This window comes from Cervus canadensis, chromosome 1 (assembly GCF_019320065.1).
Source record: "Cervus canadensis isolate Bull #8, Minnesota chromosome 1, ASM1932006v1, whole genome shotgun sequence".
Taxonomy (NCBI): Eukaryota; Metazoa; Chordata; class Mammalia; order Artiodactyla; family Cervidae; genus Cervus; species Cervus canadensis.
The window spans coordinates 92,183,395-92,204,691 of NC_057386.1; the positions used below are offsets into that span (position 1 = coordinate 92,183,395).

At 37.0% G+C, this 21,297-nt stretch overlaps 1 protein-coding gene and 2 non-coding genes across 4 annotated transcripts in view; 1 reads left to right on the top strand and 2 right to left on the bottom strand.

Annotated features, from left to right (window-relative positions):
• Positions 1-21,297, bottom strand: part of SPATA5 (spermatogenesis associated 5) — a 323,645-nt gene that overhangs the window by 273,347 nt on the left and 29,001 nt on the right. For both annotated transcript variants that reach the window (XM_043486957.1, XM_043486963.1), the window contains exon 10: positions 11,508-11,662. In XM_043486957.1, coding sequence (XP_043342892.1) covers positions 11,508-11,662 — 155 coding nt within the window. The remainder of the gene's footprint in view (positions 1-11,507; positions 11,663-21,297) is intronic.
• Positions 2,735-2,862, bottom strand: LOC122425697. Its single transcript, XR_006264971.1, has one exon. It is a non-coding gene; the product is annotated as a small nucleolar RNA SNORA11 (small nucleolar RNA).
• LOC122424854 lies at positions 15,296-15,402 on the top strand. The gene has a single exon (XR_006264579.1). It is a non-coding gene; the product is annotated as a U6 spliceosomal RNA (small nuclear RNA).

Consider the following 21,297-nt stretch of genomic DNA (forward strand, 5'->3'; position numbering starts at 1 on the left):
GTTCCTCTTCACTTTCTGCCATTAAGGGTGGTGTCATCTGCATACCTGAGGTTATTGATATCTCTCCCAGCAATCTTGATTCCAGTTTGTGCTTCTTCCAGCCCAGCGTTTCTCATGATGTACTCTGCATATAAGTTAAATAAGCAGGGTGACAATATACAGCCTTGACATACTCCTTTTCCTATTTGGAACCAGTCTGTTGGTCCATGTCCAGTTCTAACTGTTGCTTCCTGACCTGCATACAGGTTTCTCAAGAGGCATGTCAGTTGGTCTGGTATTCCCATCTCTTTCAGAATTTTCCACAGTTTATTGTGATCCACACAGTCGAAGGCTTTGGCGTAGTCAATAAAGCAGAAATAGATATTTTTTTGGAACTCCCTTGCTCTTTTGATGATCCAGCGGATATTGGCAATTTGATCTCTGGTTCCTCTGCCTTTTCTAAAACCAGCTTGAGCATCTGGAAGTTCACGGTTCACACATTGCTGAAGCCTGGCTTGGAGAATTTTGAGCATTACTCTACTAGCGTGTGAGATGAGTGCAATTGTGCAATAGTCTGAGCATTCTTTGGCATTTCCTTTCTTTGGGATTGGGATGAAAACCGACCTTTTCCAGTCCTGTGGCCACTGCTGAGTTTTCCAAATTTGCTGGCATACTGAGTGCAGCACTTTCACAGCATCATCTTTTAGGATTTGAAATAGCTCAACTGGAATTCCATCACATCCACAAGCTTTGTTTGTAGTGATGCTTTCTAAGGCCCACTTGACTTCACATTCCGGGATGTCTGGCTCTAGGTGAGTTTATCTGGGTGATTATCTGGGTCATGAAGATCTTTTTTGTACAGTTCTTCTGTGTATTCTTGCCACCTCTTCTTAATATCTTCTGCTTCTGTTAGGTCCATACCATTTCTGTCCTTTATTGAGCCCATTTTTGCATGAAATGTTCCCTTGGTATCTCTAATTTTCTTGAAGAGATCTCTAGTCTTTCCCATTCTGTTGTTTTCCTCTATTTCTTTGCACTGATCACTGAGGAAGGCTTTCTTATCTCTCCTGGGTATTCTTCGGAACTCTGCATTCAAATGGGAATATCTTTCCTTTTCTCCTTTGCTTTTCACTTCTGTTCATTTCACAGCTAATATTTGTAAGGCCTCCTCTGACAACCATTTTGCCTTTTTGCATTTCTTTTCCATGGGGATGATCTTGATCCCCGTCTCCTGTACAATGTCACGAATCTCCATCCATAGTTCATCAGACTGTCTGTCTATCAGATCTAGTCCCTTAAATCTATTTCTCACTTCCACTGTATAGTCATAAGGGATTTGATTTAGGTCATACCTGAATGGTCCAGTGGTTATCCCTACTTTCTTCAGTTTAAGCCTGAATTTGGCAATAAGGAGTTCATGATTTGAGCCACAGTCAGCTCCCGGTCTTGTTTTTGCTGACAGTATGGAGCTTCTCCATCTTTGGCTGCAAAGAATATAATCAATCTGATTTTGGTGTTGACCATCTGGTGATGTCCATGTGTAGAGTCTTCTCTTATTTTGTTGGACAAGGGTCTTTGCTATGACCAGTGCGTTCTCTTGGCAAAACTCTATTAGCCTTTGCCCTGCTTCATTCTGTACTCCAAGGCCAAATTTGCCTGTTACTCCAGGTGTTTCTTGACTTCCTACTTTTGCATTCCAGTCCCCTATAATGAAAATGACATTTTGGGGGGGTGTTAGTTCTAAAAGGTCTTGTAGGTCTTCATAGAACCATTCAACTTCAGCTTCTTCAGCGTTACTGTTTGGGGCATAGGCTTGGATTGATATTGAATGGTTTGCCTTGGAGACGAACAGAGATCATTCTGTCGTTTTTGAGATAGCATCCAAGTACTGCATTTTGGACTGTCTTGTTGACTATGATGGCTACTCCATTTCTTCTAAAGGATTCTTGCCCACAGAAGTAGATATAATGGTCATCTGAGTTAAATTCACCCATTCCAGTACATTTTAGTTCACAGGCATAACCATTATCAAAAATGGTACTTTTTTTTTAAACCAAGGATGAACTGCATTGACATTTCATAATCACCAAGGTCCTCAGTTCACTCAGAGTTCACTTTTATGAGGAGAATAGCATTGCACGTTCTATGTATTTAGACAAAAGTATAATGACATATGGCCTTCCCAGTATGTGCTAGTGGTAAAGGACCCAGCTGCCAAGGCAGGAGACTCAAGAGACATGGGTTTGATCCCTGGGTCAGAAATACCCCCTGGAGAAGGGCATGGCAACCCACTCCAGTATTCCACCTGAAGAATCCCATGGACAGAGGAGCCTGGTGGGCTATAGTCCATGGGGTCACAGAGAGTTGGACAACTGAAGCAATTTAGCACACACACATAATGACATGTATCCATCGCTATAATGTCATTCAAAGTATTTTCACTGCTCATAAAAACTTCTGTACCCTGCATATTCATCTCTCCACAAACTCCTGACAACCACTGATCTTTTTATTGTCTCCACAGCTTCGCCTTTTCCAGAAAGGCATATAATTGGAACCTCTTTTTCTTTTTTTATTTCTCCTTGAAAAGAGAGGCTCAAAGCCTTTATAAGACTAATCATGGCCCACCCACGTGTGGACTGGACAAGCTCTAGGTAGCAAGCTTCCTTCCCCATTAAATACTGTACTTTTTCTTCCAATATTGAGCCCTGTCCCACTGTTCCTGCCCAGAAGCCACATGGAGGTGCAGGGGGACATGTGCTGGATACTTGTTCATGGAAAGGCCACACATTTTGTGTCCTCTGTCACAATGAACCCAAATTCCTGTTGGGTGTGTTGTAAACAGTGAGCCATTTCTTCAGGCCCCTGCTCTGCACACACCACACTAACTGTACCCTTTAAATAAGTGAATGATTCATACATGAAATATATCCCAATAAAGCTGTTACCAAATATATTTACATGTATTTTTATACAAAAAGGCAAAATAAATATTTCTGAAAAATAAGAAACACTATAAGCCATAGATATGATATGAATTACAAAATAGATGTAGTTCTATCATTTTGTAACTTTTCTTCTGCAGCATCCTCACCTATCCCACCCTTAACAGAACTGAAGAGAGTTAGGGCCTTGCTCTGGATTAAGCTTTGGCTTAAGGGAATCCTGTAGCTGGTTTGTTCGTCTATCCAGACCACGCAAACTTTCTGTATCATTCATGTGTTCACTGGAGTAGCACTTAACCGCCCCCCTCCCCAAGAACTTTTCCTTTGCATTCACAATTTGGCTAACTGTCTAGCACAAGAGCTTTAGCTTTAAAATCAAAATTATTTTTAATTGGAGGATAATTGCTTTACAATGTTGTGTTGGTTTCTGCCATACATGTACACAAGTCAGCCACAGGTATACAAGTCCCCTACCTCTTGAGCCTCCTTCCCACCTCCCACCCCATCCCACCCCATAGGTTGTCACAGAGCACTGGGTTGAGCTCCCTGTATCATACAGCAAATGGACCCTAGCGTTTTTAGTGGCTTATCTTGGGTTTTGACATGCCTTCCTCACTAAGCTTAATCATTTCTAGCTTTTGACTGAAAGTGAGAGATGTGACTCTTCCTTTCACTTGAACACTCAGAGGCCACTGTAGGTTATTAATTGGCATAAATTCAATACTGTTGTGTCTCAGAGAATAAAGAAGCCAAAGAGGGGAAGCAAGATAGGGTAACAGCTAGTCCATTAAAGTAGTCAGAACACACACAGCAATTATCAGCTAAGTTCACCATCTTATATGGGGGCATTTTTTGGACCCTAAAATAATTATTTGATACAATAGTAGCATCAAATGTCACTGATCAAAGCTCACCCTAAAAATATAATAATGATGAAAAAGTCTGAAATACAGCAGTAAGTACCAAAATGTAATAGAGACATAAAGTAAGACATAAAGTGAGAAAATGCTGTTAGAAATATGGCTCCAGTAGACTTGTTGGTCACAGTTGCCACAAACCTTCAATTTGAAAAATTTATGCGTGAATCGCATAAAGTGAAACACAACAAAATGAGCTGTGCTTATTATACTGAGTACTGATCAACTATATATACAAGTTTGGCATATCCTTCTAGGACAACCTGAACATTATTTATAAGGAGACACCTATCAGAAACTGCAAATTAAGAGTCCTCTACAAACTGAACGAAAAATGTTCAATTTCATCAACATTAACTGGGATCAGAGCTGAGAATGGAAATTAGTGATCCTTCCACTCATTTCTCCCCCTATAGAACCCTGAGAAAAGTACAGTAGAAAAAGAAAAGTGGAATGAAAGAGGTGAACTTCTACAATAGCTAATAATGTTAAAACTACAATTGTGATTTTGGCACAGAGTATTTCCTAGTTAAAAGTAATCGACTCTCTTAAACGTGTTTTCCCATTCAATTGTTATTACTTAAAACTATAAAAATGCACAAGAGAAGTTGGCAGGGAAGACTAGGATCTTGGAAGTGATAGAAGACCCTCTTCTGTCTAGACAAGAAGAAGCAAAATCAAAAGAAAACAAATCCCAAAGCCCTGCCAAGAACCAACATGGAGTTAATACAGTGTCCACAGGTTGTACTATCTATTCCAAAAGAAAGCAATGTGCTATTTAGTAAAGCATCATAGAAACACTCAATCCTTTGTGTTTGTAAGAAATAAAAAATATAGAATACAGTACTGTTTTAAAAAGCAGAAAATCAAATTCCTAATTATCCTGAGGATATAAGAAGAATGAAATGTAAGTATGGTCAATTAAACTATTTAATTCAATCTCTGCAACAGAAGAATAATGCTCATGAGCTCATCCTAGGAAATCAATTCACTTGTCATATTCTGATGTTCTAGTCTCATCTTGAAAAAAGCATCAAATGAAAAATACAGCAGCAACATTTGAATATGTAATTAGTAAACAACCTTTTGATTATTCATATAATAAAGAAGTCTGCTAGTTTTTAAAACACGGGTAACTGTGAAAGTCACTCAGTTGTGTCCGACTCTTTGTGACCCCATGGACTAAATAGTCTATGGGATTCTCCAGGCCAGAATACTGGAGTGGGTAGCCTTTCCCTTCTCCAGGGGATCTTCCCAACCCAGGGCTCCTGCTTTGAGGATGGATTCTTTACCAGCTGAGCCAACAGGGGAGCCCAAGAATAGTGGAGTGGATAGCCTATCCCTTCTCCAGGTGGATCTTCCCAACTCAGGAATTGAACCGGGGTCGCCTGCATTGCAGCCAGATTCTTCACCAACTGAGCTATCAGGGAAGTCCATAACTGAGCAATGTTTATTTAACTAATGACATTTGGCAGACATTCAATTTGACCACCAACTACCTCTATATTTAACCTGGATTAAAGACTGCAAATGGGTTTGGGGCTATACAGTTAGTATCGATGCTCTGTTGCAGTTCACTTTACAAAAGTGGGTTCACACCAGAGTAGAGTTCTGTTTTTAACTGGTTTTTGGCTTATTCTAAACCAAAGGTCCAAATTCTGAAAACTGCAATCCAAAGATAATATCAGAAGCATACAGATAGATTATTCATAAATAATAAGGGATAACCTAAACTACATAAAACAGGGGGAAGGGGAGGGTGTTAAGATACACATATGAATTACAAAAATGATAGAACTAATCTGCATATATTTCATTAAGAATATCACTTTTCAGTGATGATTGCTATGATGTATATATAATGACTTACTGCAATAATAATGTATTAGTATGAATACTCTTTAAAAGCACTATTTTGTTTACCTTAATAAAGTAAGAATTTTTAATGACAGATCAAGAAAGCAACATGTTCTACATTAAATATAAAGGATTACTGTGTATCCTTCCAGAGTGGACAGGCTTAGCACTATTATAGGCATCTGTATTCCAAAAGTGTTAAATTCACTAACAATATGGCTATAATTCACTAAAGAAATCAGCTGCTTTATAAAACATGAAAAATCTGAAGAATGATATATGAGGGTAATAATGGCCTATATTACACTTTGGTACAGAAGAAGGATTACTCTTTTGCAAACATTCTTCAAATATCTGAAATTGACCATGTAATATTTTTTTCATGAAAACTGTAATTATTCACTCATTTATTCAACAAATACTGACTGGACATCCATTATGTGCTGCTGCTGCTGCTGCTAAGTCGCTTCAGTCGTGTCCAACTCTGTGTGACCCCACAGACGGCAGCCCACCAGGCTCTCCCGCCCCGGGATTCTCCAGGCAAGAACACTGGAGTGGGTTGCCATTTCCTTCTCCAATGCATGAAAGTGAAAGTGAAAGTGAAGTCGCTCAGTCATGTCCAACTCTTAGTGACCCCACGGACTACAGCCTACCAGGCTCCTCCGTCCATGGGATTTTTCAGGCAAGAGTACTGGAGTGGGTTGCCATTGCCTTCTCCACCATTATGCGCTAGTCCGATGCTAAATATTAATACTAAGGATAAAAATAAAAAGTAAGACCCTCTGCTCTTATGGAACTTAAAATCCATTAAAAAACCATCCACGTATACCCTGTATCTAAAACTTTTTAATGGTTTTATAGGAAGGAGAAGATATACAACTGACAGGTATTTTTCACTCTTTTTAAAATCTCTATTCATCTAAAACTTATCCAGTGCTATTCCTTGCAAAAGAACTTTTCAGTCAAAAAACACACTACTGGAAAGTAAAAAAAGAAAAGAACTAAAGTGAAAATGAGATTTTCCTTAAGCGCTTCATAATTTTACATATGTATTACATAATTAAAAATCAGAACAGTCTGGGAAAAAAAGAACTTAATGATATTTGTCACAAACTTTAAAAATCACATATTTAAATCTGGTAATTCTACTTCTGGGAATCAAAAAATGGCCAAATATGCTTATAAAACATAAGAGAAAAAAAAAAACAGAAAAAATCCTTAATATTTGAGAATAAAAGAAAAAACAATTACAGTTTATCAATATAATAGTTTATTAAGCTGTCAACAAAAAAGATGTTTGTCAAGAAGTTTAGAGTAAAATGTTTATCATATAACTTTAGGTGAAAAAAGCAGAATATAAATATTATATTTTATATTAACTATGTTAGAGGGCTTCTTCCCTGGTGGCTCAGATGGTAAAGAATCTATGTACAGAAAAGTATCTATAAATTTCTAAAAAATCTACTATAATACAGTATTAACAGCTATCTCTGTGTGAAAAACTGAAATCTCACAATGCATATTAGCAATATTCAAAGATTCTAAGAATCCCTACAGTAAAGAAATATACTTGACATTTATCATCAATTAAATGTAAAATACATTTGACTTTTAATACATCAATTGCTATAGTCACCAATTCAGAATATCCAAAAAAAGAAAACATTAAAGTAAGTGGCTAACACTTGTGCTCTCCTGAAATTAATAATGCATTATAACTGGCAACATTCCCACCTTAAGACATTTCTTTCAAACTTTAGCAAGTACGATTTAGAAGGTTTGATTTCACAAACTAAAATCTTTTCTCAAAAGATGCTGAATGCTCAATTTACTATTTAAAAAAAGTTGCAGTTAATGAGCTACTTAAAACAGGTTTTCTAAAAAAAATAACAAAAACAGGTTTTCTATAGCAAAATAAGTATTAAACTTTCTGCAGAAATAACTTGTAAACATTTTTGTTGGTGTAATAGTCAGAAATCAGAAGAGTCAAATTTAGGAATCCAGTTATAGAAATGTTGACTTCTCAGGAAACTTTTACAATCTGAAGTGAGCATGAAAAACAATGTAACAAACTACCCTGACCAAGGCTAATCACTCTGGAGCGCATAAGTAACATCATAGTACACCATGGCTCTAGGCCAAATAATAAAATGCCAAATGGAAAATGGCACAAATCCATGGACTGTAAATACTGTATCAAAAGAAAATAAAAGGAAAAAATTCTTACATTGGAGCAATTAAAAATGCAGTTGTAGTATTAGTTCCTGTGATGAATTAATCAGTTCAGCAATTCTAAGAGTGGACAGCCATTGTTTAAACATTCTCCACTGGCAGTAACTAAGTTTAAAAGCCTACTACATGTTTCTTTAGTTTCTAAACTTTTTTAATCACTAAAATGTCTTGGGATGGTATAGTTGGTTATAACCCTATCTCCTGAAATTTTCACATGTGGTGTTTGATGATTAGGCATCTACCTGACATATTATGCAATGGTAACCAAAAAAATATAAATATTGCAAACAAAAGCATTCATATCAATCGATGTCCCCAAACTTTAGACAATAAGTTCCAAAGAAATGAAATGCTTCTACTAACTCAACATCAATTATTCTTTATTCTATAACTCCATTTGTCAAATTATTCATACTCAATTAGTATATTCTATGAAGCTTCTGAAAAAAAACCCAAAGATGAGCTTTCAGTAATAAATCTGAAAATGTTTCAAAAAGAATTCACAATCACATTAGGCAACCTAAACTATTAGTTGGTGCAAATGTAATTGCGGTTTCAGACCATGAATATTAAAATCATTTATAACTAGGCTCAAACACATCTCCATTACTCAAAATAGGAACCATTACCATCAACACATTTTTGCCAATGAGAAATATATTATTAAGTTTGTTTATTTCTGTAGTGTAAAACTCCATGCTTTGAGATTCAATGAACTCTTGGAAAATATTTCCCTGCAAAAAGTTGCAGAGATGCTTGAAGAAGTAGTCAGCTGGCAAGAGAGCAGGTGAATATATGGTGGAGTAGGCAAAACTTTGTAGGGCAATTCATTCAACTTTTGAAGCACTGGTTCTCTGACATGCTGTCAGGCGTTGTAGTGGAGAAGAACTGCACCCTTTCTGTAGACCCATACCGGCTGCAGGCATTGCAGCTTTTGGCGTATATCATCCATTTGGTGAGAATACTTCTCAAGTGTAATGGTTTCACCAGGGTTCAGAAAGCTGTAGTCGATCAAACGGGCAGCAGACCACCAAACAGTTACCATGACCTTTTTTAGGTGCAAGTTTGGCGCTGGAGCTTCTTCTTGGTCCAACCACTGAGCTGGTTGTTGCTGGCTATCATATAAAATCTACCTTCCATTGCACGTCACAATGCAATTGAGAAATGGCTCACTGTTGTTGCTGCATAGGATAAAAGTAGATGACACTTCAAAACAACAATCTTTTTGACTTTCAGTCAGCTCATGAGGCACCCACTTATCAAACTTTTCACCTTTCCAATTTGCCTGAAATGCCAAACAACTGTAGGATGGATGATGTTGAGTTATTTTGCAACTTCCTACATAGCTGTAAGAGGATCAGCTTTGACAATGTTTCTCACTTGTCATTGTGATTCCTGATGGCTGACCACTATGCTCCTCATTTTCAAGGCTCTTGTCTCCTTTGCAAATTTTCTTGAACCACTGCTGCACTGTACGGTCATTAGCAATTCCTGGGCCAAATGCACTGCTGACGGTGCGAGTTGCTTCTGCTATGTTACGACACATGTTGAACTCGAATAAGAGAATTGCTGGAATTTGCTTTCTGTCTAACATCATTTCCATAGTCTAAAATAAATATGAAATAAACAGCAAGTAATAACTCATTAGCAAAAAAAATTAAGCAAGAAATGTGCATTAAAATGATCTATAACATAACCACATTTAAAGAATGTATTCCAATATCAAACAGCAAAGTTCACCAACACAAAAACCGCAATTACTTTTGCATCAACCTGATAGCAGCTAGTTTGTGGGAATGTTCTTATCTCCAAGGTACCATTTCCCAGCCTGAATTTACAAAACAAATGTGTTCTATAAAAATCGAACAAGTGCCTGCTTCACTTAGCCTTTGGTAACTACCATAAAATTTAGTGGCTCAAAACAATTATTTTTGACAATTCTGAGTGTTAAATGGGTGGTTTCTTCCGGTTGGGGCAAACTTCCATTGGGTACAATAGTCTAGCATGGCATTACATGTCTGATAACTGGTGATGACTAGAATGAGGGGATCTCAGCTGGAATGAGGATATTTCATCTCTGCTCCACACAGTCTCTCATCCTCTGGGAAGTTACTACAGATTTAAGAAAGTTAATGCAAGGTCAAAGACCAGCAAGTGAAGACAAGCCCTATGTACTTCCAAGCCTGCTTGTATTATGGCTGCTAATAGTCTACTGGCCAAAGCAAGTTACACTGCCAAGTGCAGATTCAAGGACAGAAAACTTGACTTCCTTGTCTTTATAGCAGAAACTTCAGGGTGCAGTAAAAATGGGCAAACACAGTGATGGGAAGAATTTGCGGTCATTTTTTGCAATCTACATTGCAAAATGCAGAAAGTCTCTGCTCCACATGGTCCATGGTGAAATAAGTTTAAATCATAGCCTTCTTTTGATACTTCAAACCAAATACACATTGACATAATACAGAAGACATTGCCAATGCTTGTTTCAGTATTTTCTTAAAATATTAGTACATTCAAAGAAAACTATAAGGCCATTTCCCCCTCAAATATCAGGCCCATGTGTGTCATGGATAACATAACAGGTGGTTCATGCAATAAGAGGTAACTTCTACTGCCTTCGTGGTGATCTGACTGAAAGTTTGCAGAAATGGTCAATGCTGAAGCATATGTAAAGAAACCCAAGGAAACATCAAGCATCATTAGTAGAAAGTATCATAACTAGAATATGTTTTTTGTTGTTCTAAAATTAGCCTAGTTGACATTTTCTTATAAAAGTGAACATGGAATTAGTATACAACCCAGTAACTGTACTGTTGGGGATTTGTTCCAGAAAAATGAAAACTTATATTTACACAATACCTGCAGAAAAATGTTCACAGCAGCTTTATTCATATAGCCCCAAACTGGAAACAACGCAGATGTACTTCAACTGGTGAATCGTTAAACAAAGTACTGTACACATTATCATGCAATACTACTCAGCACAAAAAATGAACAAACTATTGATACATAACAACTTGAATGAATCTCCAGGGAATTATACTAAGTGAAAAAAACTGATCCCAAACAGTTGCATACTGTATAATTCCATTTATATAACATTTGTGAAATGACAGAATTTTAGAAATGGATGCAGGAACAAGGTGGGTATGATTATGAAAAGGCAAAGCAAGGGATTCTTGTGGTGACAGAACTCCCCAGTATCTTGATTCTAGAGATAAACACACAAACCTTCACATGTAATAAAACTGCACAGAACTAAACACACACATACACATAAATGAGTAGAAGAAACACTGAGCAAATCTGAAAAAGATCCATGATTCTATTAATATCCTGCTTATGATATTGTACTATAGTTTGCAAAATGCTACCATTGAGGGAAATTGGGTAAAGGCTCCACAGGAGTTCCCTAAAGTAGTTCTTAGAACTGTACTGAATCTACAGTTATCTCCATAAAAATTTTGATTAAAAATTTTTTTTAATGGTTAGCTTAGGAAGGTAGTTTCCTTGGGGTCTTAGTTTCTTTCACAGTTAAGTCAAACAGTGTGGCTAGCATGAGGGTCAAATGACTTACATTTGGGACATCGACTGCTACCTCCCTCATGGCACTGGGTCTGATGTCATTCATCCCTTGCAAGAAATCTTTCAGAGTAATCTTCACCAATCCAGCCATCTTGCTGTCAGGGAGGTTAGGCTGTTTCCTCAAGACTCTCCGCAAGGCATGAAGACCTGCAAAGAGGAAAGTAACACAAGCTTTATCTTCTACCTCATAAATATATACTGAACCACTACCAACAGAAACAGCAGCAACAAAGAAAAACCCAAACCTCATGCATATTATAGCATTTAAATTTTGTGTGCTTACGTATAGCGGTGGGAGGGTGGAGAGGGAGGTGGAATAACATGGGGGATGAAGGCAAAAATCTAACTGCTTAGTTTTGGCAGTGAAAATATGACAAACTGATCTTGATGTTTTACATACTTAAAGTAAAATTTATAAAACACCATCCATAAAAAAGAACATAAAGTGTGTCAAAATAATTTGTTTGGAGAATTTCTTTGAAGAGAGTAAAATATTAAAACAGTAACATACTTTTTGCCCTGCCCTTTTTGCTAATACATACAAATCAGAGTTACAGATCTTGTAAGGTATTGGCAGAACATCGTGAAGGAAATGTTCAGCTGACAGTTGGAAATGTGGTTTTGGAATTCAAGAGAGAATCAAACTTCAGAGTTATATGTATATATATGAAATCTGATATTATAGGAGGAGAAGAGACCTATAAAAGGGATACTAGAGAGGGATCAGGATGGAAGAATGGTGGCTTAAGTTTCAATCTTAGGAAAGTTGATCATTTGAGGAGCATAGAAAGAAATGATGGTGTAAGACAAGAGAGAGAATAGATAGAGATAGATAGCAAAATGCCACAAAGCTAAAAAATGATCAACCAAGTCAGAGTCAGAGAGATGCAAAACAATTTTAAAAAGATCATGCTGACCTAAAAAGTTAAATATATTATGTTCTTTGTTTTTGTTATTTGCTTGGAGTTTAAACACTGACAGAACTCATCCCCCCCAAATCTAAGTTGCCAGATTTAAAGCCTTTTGATCGGTGACAAGAACCTCTAAGCTAGAGGGCAGCAAAGTCCCCCTGTGCTCTCTGCTTTAGGGTCTTTTGTAATGAAGTGCTATATTTATGTTATAGTACAAATGAAGTTCCACTCTGAAGAATTTAAGTCTCAGAGACCTCTTGGAAATCCAGTCTGAACAACTGAACTTTCCCTGGGACACTAGCTAGCTGTATCATTTTTAATGTCTTTTGCCTAAATCGTTATGCCTCAGTAAATTTTGCCAAATTAAAATGATACCATAATAGTCATTTTATTTGCTTTCATTTATATTAACTTTGAAAACAGAAGCAATGGTGAAAGGAAGGCAAACATAAATCCCCCCGAACAAAAGTTTGGGTATCTTTCCTTTTTACTAAAGAAAAACAGTTGACTACTAGGACACCACTCAGAAAACAGATCCATAATAATCTATCCCAAGGAAACTATCATTGTGAGCCTAATGTTCATGGAGGTCTTTGAGATAATAGCTAACTAGAAAAAAAGCTACAAAAGAGGAAATCAAGGATATTATGTAAAAAGATCACTATTTTCTAGGGAAATTTTCTCAGGCCATTCTCTGAAATCTAAAGTCTGTAAGTCACTTATTTAAGTCTATATTATAAATACCCATTTGGTTTTCTGCCTTCCAAAAACACTGAAAGGTAATTTATTTTTTAAAAAATTAATTTATTTGCCCGCATCAGTCTTAGTTGCAGCATGCAGTATCTTCAGTTGTAGCATGTGGGATCTAACTCCCTGATCAGGGACTGAACTTAGGTCTCCTGTATTGGGAGTGCAGAGTCTTAGCCACTGGACCACAAGGGAAGTCCCTGAAAGATAATTCTTCTTTATGTCTCTCAAATTTCTACTTATCTTTCCAGCATTAACTGCCTCTCTTATAGACTATCTTTTCAAGGATGTTTATATACAGGAAGATAGAATGCCTCCCTGCAAAGCAAAAGGCAGATATACTTACTGCCCATTACAAAACCCTAAACTTAGGGTTCTCTTCCTGTAACACCACCTCATACAGACTCAGATGTCACCCAGTCTTCTTTGTGTCTCTCTGGGAAAAGTGAGGCTCCAGGAGCTGGTGCAAATTCTGCTGCTCTGGCTATTTCTGTTGCTATAAGTAACTGTCTATCCTTTGACTCTGACCCAGGAATACTATGTCTTCTGCAAGAACTTATGATTCTTGTTAGCTTACAAGTAGGATAAAATCTCAAACCCTTCACAGCTCTTGACATGAAAATAAAAGTTTAAAGTAAACTAGGTTGTTTCATTAAAAAATAAATAAATAAATAAACTAGGTTGTTTCACTGCCCAACAAACCTTTTAGTTAAACAGTGTAATAGGATAATTAAATAAGTAAAACTTCAGTAATAATGCACTGGTTGTAAGGCACCTTGGTGACCTGAAAGAATGTAAGCACTGCTAAAAAAAAAAAAAAAAAATCTTACATGAATGAAAGTGATCAAAAGACCAAAAGAATTTAACACTTCTTCGTGTTTCAAATGGCTATCTGGTAATACTTGTCAACATTTCTAATTTAGATCAGATACCTTACTGATATACTAAAAACTGAATCAAAGGAAGTAACCTAATAATTTTCCAAAATTTATGGCATGAGCCAAAAAGTTTGACAATAAAAAAAATCAAAATTTTAATTTGAGAAAGGGATTTGGAAAAGACAGGAAGTATATGGGATTTTTAATTGAAATATAGTTGCTTTACAATGTTGTGTTAATTTCTGCTATACAACAAAGTGATTCAGTTATGCATATAAATGTTTTTTTTAAATATTCTTTTCCATCATGGTTTATCATAGGATACCGAACGCAGTTCTACGTGCCATACAGTAGGACCTTGCTGCTTATCAATTCCATATATAAAAGCCTACATCTGCTAACCCCAACCCCCCACTCCTTTCCTCCCCTAACTCCCTCCTCTTTGGCAACCACCAATCTGTTCTCCATGTCCATGATTCTGTTTCTGTTTCATAGATAGGTTCCCCTGTGTCACATTTTAGATTCCACATATAAGTGATATTATATGGAATCTGTCTTTCTCTTTCTGACTTAATATAATAATCTCTGGTTGTATCCATGTTGTTGAAAATGGCACTATTTCATTCTTTTGTATGGCTAAGTAGTATTCCACTCTACATATGTACCACGCCTTCTTTATCCATTCATCTGTTGGACATTTAAGCTGTTTCCATGTCTTGGCAATTGTGAATACTGCTGCTTTGAACATAGCGGTACATGGGTATTGTTGAATTATAGCTCTGTCTGGATATAGTTAAAGATCGCTGGATCATATGATAAAGCTATTTTTAGTTTTCTGAGGAACTTCTATACTGTTTTCCACAGTGACTACACCAAATTACAAAGCAACATATGGTTTTTAAAAGAATACATAGTATTATAATATAAATGTATACTTCTAAAACAACAAAACCTCTGCAAATTCAAACACAAACTACAGAACATACAGCTGGGCAAAAACTTCACGTCTACGATAGCAAGGGAATAGCAGTAATTCCCAGAGGAGACAGAAAAGGCAAAAGAATAAAGCAGCCTAGAGCTCAAGGAGGGTGTCACAAGGATGGCAGAATAGGGGGACTTTGACCTCATCTCCTCTCACAAGGATACCCAAATTACACGTATTTACAGAGCAACTATCTATGAGGACAACCTGAGGACTAACAGAAAAGATTTCTACAACTAAAGATAAAAAGAAGGAACTATGAGTGCTCGCTTCGGCAGCACATATACTAAAATTGGAACGATACAGAGAAGATTAGCATGGCCCCTGCGCAAGGATGACACGCAAATTCGTGAAGCGTTCCATATTTTTAAAAAGAAAAAGAAAAAAAAAAAAAGAAGGAACTATGAGACAGTAGGAGGGACAGAGATGCAACATAGTTAATACCCATACACCTAGGAGGGTGACCCATAAACAGAAGAATAATCACAATTACAAAATTCTCCCCAAGGAGTGAGGTGCCCAAGCCCCACACCAGGCCCCCCAGCCTGGGGAGCCGGCACTAACTGAGAAGGGAAGACAAGCCCCCAGAGCATCCGGCCAGCAGGGCTTCCCTACAGTAGAGCTGGAGGGCTGTACAAAAGAGAGACTCTGCCCTTAAAAGGGTCAGGAGAAATTTCACACACTATGGGTCCAGTACAGAGGCAGTAATTTCAAATAAGCCTGAGGCAGATCTACTTGCTAATCTTGGAGAACTTTCTAGAAAGGTGGGAGGCAAATGGAATTTCTGCTGGAAACACAGATGCTGGCAGCAGTCATTTTTTAGGAGCTCATTTTATCATGAGGACAGTGCTGCTTGCCAGCACTACTGTGGAGTCCTTCCTCTAGCATATTAGTGCCAGGGGCTTAGCACCCACTAGTGGGCCAGAACCAGACCCTATCCCCCTGGGATGCCCAGTCATACCAGGATCCTGCCCTGCCTGTGAGCAGACCATCTCCAGTCCCAGAATACCCTGAGCTTCATAGCTAGCCAGCTTAGAACCCAACTGCACATACCAGCAGGCCAGCAGCTACTCATGAGAGAGGGACTGGCTAGCAACTGGTCTGGGGACAGCTCTGCCTCCTAGTGCACCAGCAGCAGTTGGCCTCACCGAAACAGGGGGACCTGTGCAGCCCACACAGGGGTCACACCCTAAAGCATGTATTAATAGCTCCAGTGACTAGAGGGGAGTGTGCTGCTGGGCCCCACAGAGCGTCACCCACAAAAGGCCACTTCTCCAAAATCAGTCAATACAATTGACCTGTATTGTCAACTGTACGGATACACAGGAAAAACAAAACAAAACAAAAAACAGGAAAATATAGAAAATGAGGAAACAGAGGAGTATGTTCCAAACAAAGGAATAAGACCAAACCTCAGAAACAGGACTAAACAAAGGGGAGATAAGCAATCTACTCTATAGGGAGTTAGGTAATAATCATATAGATGCTCAATGAACTCAAGAACAGAATGGAGAAACAGTGAAAATTTTAACAGAGATAAAATATAATGAAGAGAACAGAGGTAAAGAATACAATAAATGATAATACCCAAAATAAATGTATGTAGTTACAAACTTCTATTCCTCAAAGACACTATAAACAGAGGAATTATTTCTTTAAAAGCAACACAATAGAAAAATTGAATAGATATTTGACAGTCATGTCACAGGCTTCCCTGGTAGCTCAGCTGGTAAAGAATCCGCCTGCAATACCGAAGACCCCAGTTTGATTCCTGGGTCAAGAAGATCCCCTGTAGAAGGGATACACTACCCACTCCAGTATTCTTGGGCTTCCCTGGTGGCTCAGTCGGTAAAGAATTTGCCTGCAATGTGGGAGGCCTGGGTTTGATCCCTGGCTTGGGAAGATCCCCTGGAAGAGGGCATGGCAAGCCACTCCAGTATTCTAGCCTGGAGAATCCCATGGACAGAGGAGCCTGGAGGGCCACAGTCAGTGGGGTCAGAGTCAGACACGACTGAGCGACAAGCACAGCACAGCGGTAGGCACATCACAGAGAGGATATCTAATGGACAATACATATATAAAGAAGTGTTCAACACAGCACCAAAGAAATGAAACCACAATGAAGTTCTGTTTAAAAAAACCACCAAATGCTGACAAGAATGAGAAGAAACTAGAATTTTCATACATTACTAGTGGAAGAGTAAATTGATGCAATCACTACAGAAAAATTTTGACAGCATTTACTAACAAGAACATACATATATTCCATATCCCAATAATTTCACCCTAGATGTAACTAGAAATCTGTACATTTGTGCACCCAAAAACCATGTGCATGAATATTGATGGCATAATTATTCATAATACTTATACAATTAAAACATAGCAATAAAAATGAACTAATGATACACAGAACAGAATGACAAAACTCTCATACCATAATATGAGTGCAAGAAGATAGCACAAATCATGCTGAACTAATCTATGGTGTTAGAAGCCTTTTGGGTTGAAGTGAGGAATAGTGAATGGGAGAGAATTTGATGTAAGTTCTAGGGTACTAATAATGCTTTATATCCAGTTACCTATATAAATACACTCATGTGATTATATAAATGCATTCACTTTGGAAAATGCATAGATCTTATTGTTTATTCATTTTTCTATATATATTTCAGGAAGAAGTTTATTAAAATGTAGAAAACATTAAAAAAGTGAAGTTAAAGGGAGAAAATTATAAAAAGACACTACAAAAAGGGAGAAAAGAACTGGACTTGAGAGAGACAAGAGCATTCCCTATGTTAATTAACCTGCAAATATTTTTAAAGAACAGTTCTCAATGAGAGAATCACTATTCTGTACCTGTATTACTTACTTGCCAACTCAGTACTATTCATATTAAAGCAAAGCAAATTCTAAAATATTATATCATGAAGCCACTGAGAAGATATGGCCATTGACTACAAGTTATTCTTTCACAGGTGTTCTTTTTCAATATTAACCCTACTTACATATTCAAAATATTCACTGAGAAACTCCTAGACATATTTAACTTACCCAGCAATGTACTTAGCTCTTTCATGCTACAATACAAAAGCGCAAGAAGGCAGATAAACCTTTCACAGTGCTAATAGTCTAATAGAGAAGACATATTAAAAGACGCTGTTATTATTATATTCCATGCCAACAACAATGACATGGAAAGAACAAACTGACACAAAAACATGCCAGGGACATCTAACTCAGTATAGCAGGATTAGTGACAGTTTAGAGCTAGGTAACTCTCACAGAAATCATTCAGTATATTCTTTAATTTCACAAATGAAGAGAGACTAAAACATGTGTACAAGCTCAAGTAGTTAGACCTGAAAAACAAACTGATGAAAAACTGATAATATGGGACTTGAGGCCAAAGAGGCAGTGGAGTACTCAGATGAGAGCGTATGTAACGGCCGAGGGACAAGAATGAGCATTAACGCTTTAGAGGTTACATGGCCCTGAAGAACAAGGAAACACAAAATCTCTGTCCTTATAGAGCTCATTCTTAGAAAGAAGAAAAAACATGTTCTAAATAAAACTAAATCCACCTCTGTTCATTTGCAGATATGCGAGAAAATGAAGAACGGCAGACTGTCAGAAAGGGAAAATTGAAAGATGGATTACAGATTTACAAAACCTAACAGGTGATACTGGAAATTCCAGCCATAGGCCTTCAGATTCTTTCTCAATATTTAGTTCAATGTTTCTAGACTCTATATAAAGGTACTGTATTTTATACAAATGCTATGCTTGAAAACAACATAAAGTTGAAACAAAATTTATATGAGTTAAATGTTAAGTGTATATGATAGCTTGAAAAATTAAAAATTTCTGAAGCTATCATATTAATGCAATCATTCTTCCTAGATCTGCCACCAGCTCAGATGTCACGTTACATATAAAACTTAGTTCCTCTGGCCATCAGTTATCTCATTTATTACATGGAAAGAATAAAATATATTTTCTCTAAATTATTTTTTTATATTTAGAATTCTATGATGCTAAGCTTAAATTATTGGACATCACCATTCCTAAGGAAGCCATACTCGAATCTATGCCAAGTAATTAAAATTTGAAAAATACATATATTTTTATAAACTGGAAGTAAATAATTAACTACAGGAGCAAATGGACACATGTACATCATCAAGGAACATAGCTTAGGGCAAGCAATCTATGACATTTCCTTTCCTTACTAAGTTTAAAGCTGATTTTAAAAATATAAACAAAAACAGAAGCAATACTTCTATGTTCTTAAGAAACACAACTTTGAAACAAAAAACAGGTGTAGCTAATTATATGTGTCATTTTGTTTTCATTATTTTATGTTCTAATGATCTCAAAAGTTTTGAAATAGAAAACAAGATGCAAGGAAGAGGAAAAAAGGCAAAATGCCCCAAGCAAGCCAATGCCAACACATTCTTTCCAGTATATGACATGTTCTCCTTAAGACCCACATCACTCTCCAGATATAATCAGTTCTGGACAAGAGTAATTACTCTAAATTCATGCTCTTCAAAACCATATGCTCCATATTCAATCAACAAACATCTTGTCCCAAGCATATGGCATCCTACAATTTTACAATTTATGCTTGCTAAATAATAATGTTATTTTTTGAGACTGCAATTAAGTTCCTTCTTAAATACTAAATTGATTACAGGAATAATAATGTTTTTTAGAATTACTGTCTACCCTACAGACAATTATATAAAGAAGCAACATGAAACACAGGCATCTGGATCTCAGATTTGAATTTTAAAAGTCATGCGTAAAATTTTTGAGTAGTATACTCAGGCATATGAAGTCTGAGAGCAACTGTAACAAAATCTTAAGTCTCTTTTTTTAAAATAAACTTTCCTCAAAATAGTAGAGCTATAGTAAACGTTTTATCTGGAGTATTTATTCTCCCTCAACTCAGTATTAAGTATAGACAAGGTGGTAAGTATCACTCGATATATCACTGGGAGAGTTCCATTTCTCACTTCTTATTCATAGAAAAGAAGTTAAACAGAATACTCTCAAAGAGGGTACCGTGGTTCTTGTGTTATTTATATTACAAATGATTGATATAACTTAAACTGATTGCAGAAGCCAAGTCTATTCTGAATCCCCTATCACTTTTAAAAGTTGCTCTTAAAATAACGGCACTATGGAAAGCACCCCGGTCTCAAGACCCAAATTATGGGCCAAGACTTCACTAACTGCTTGAGCTTGGACTGGTCACATAGTCTGTCCTCATCTGTGAAATTAGGGAATGTACTAATTGATTGTACTAAATGATTCTGGGTAAAGTCTTCTAATTTTATATAAAGCATCAGAATTAACTCACTTCACCAGTCCCAGGTTTTAACAAACTTTCCCCAAAATACAGTTTTTAGTTTCAAATTCTCGATGCCAAATTATTTACTCACCTGGCTTACCAACCCTATTAAAATGTAGTTTTTAAAAAAAAGGACAATTGATTAGAGCACAATTTTTATGCCAACAAAGGTTGAAGATCTATGGCTTGGTGGACTAGCACAAGGCCCATGGAAGAAAGGAACTAGAGAAAGAATGAAGGGATAGAGCCAGATCTGACTTTGACTCGAGGAAAGGGGGCAGGAAGGGCGGGTAACCCACCTATATTTATCTCTTTTTTGGAAGGTACAAAAACTCTAAATAACACACCATTAAAACTGAAAAAAAATTCACAATCACTGTCTCTGTTCCCTCAACTTTCAATCACCCCTCAATTTATTGCAATCTAGTAGTGAGCCACAGGACCCCACTGTCTTCTAAGGACCTCATTACCTTCCAGGTGCTAAGCACTTGATATGGTCTCTATACTGTTGCTTCTGGCTTTACTATTTACTTCCTGTGTGATCTTGGTGAAGTTCCATAATTAAGTTTCTGAACTAAGTTTCTTCACCTATACAGTGAAGATAACCATATAAAGGATGCTGTAAGAAATTATTAACATGTGTTAAGGCGCTTCAAACAATGGCTGACACAGTAAATACTCAACTGGTGTTAACTAATAATATATTATTCCTAATTACTTTCTCCCTGGAATCTTCCCTCATTTTAGTCACCACTTTTTTGGGTTCTCTTCCCCTCTCTCTTGCCATTCTTCAGTCTCCTACCAGTTTTCCCAACAATTCAACCTCTGAATGGTAGTGTGTCCCCAGGATCCCTTCTTTCCTCATTAGCATGTTAAAACCTCCCTGATCATTCACAAATACAACA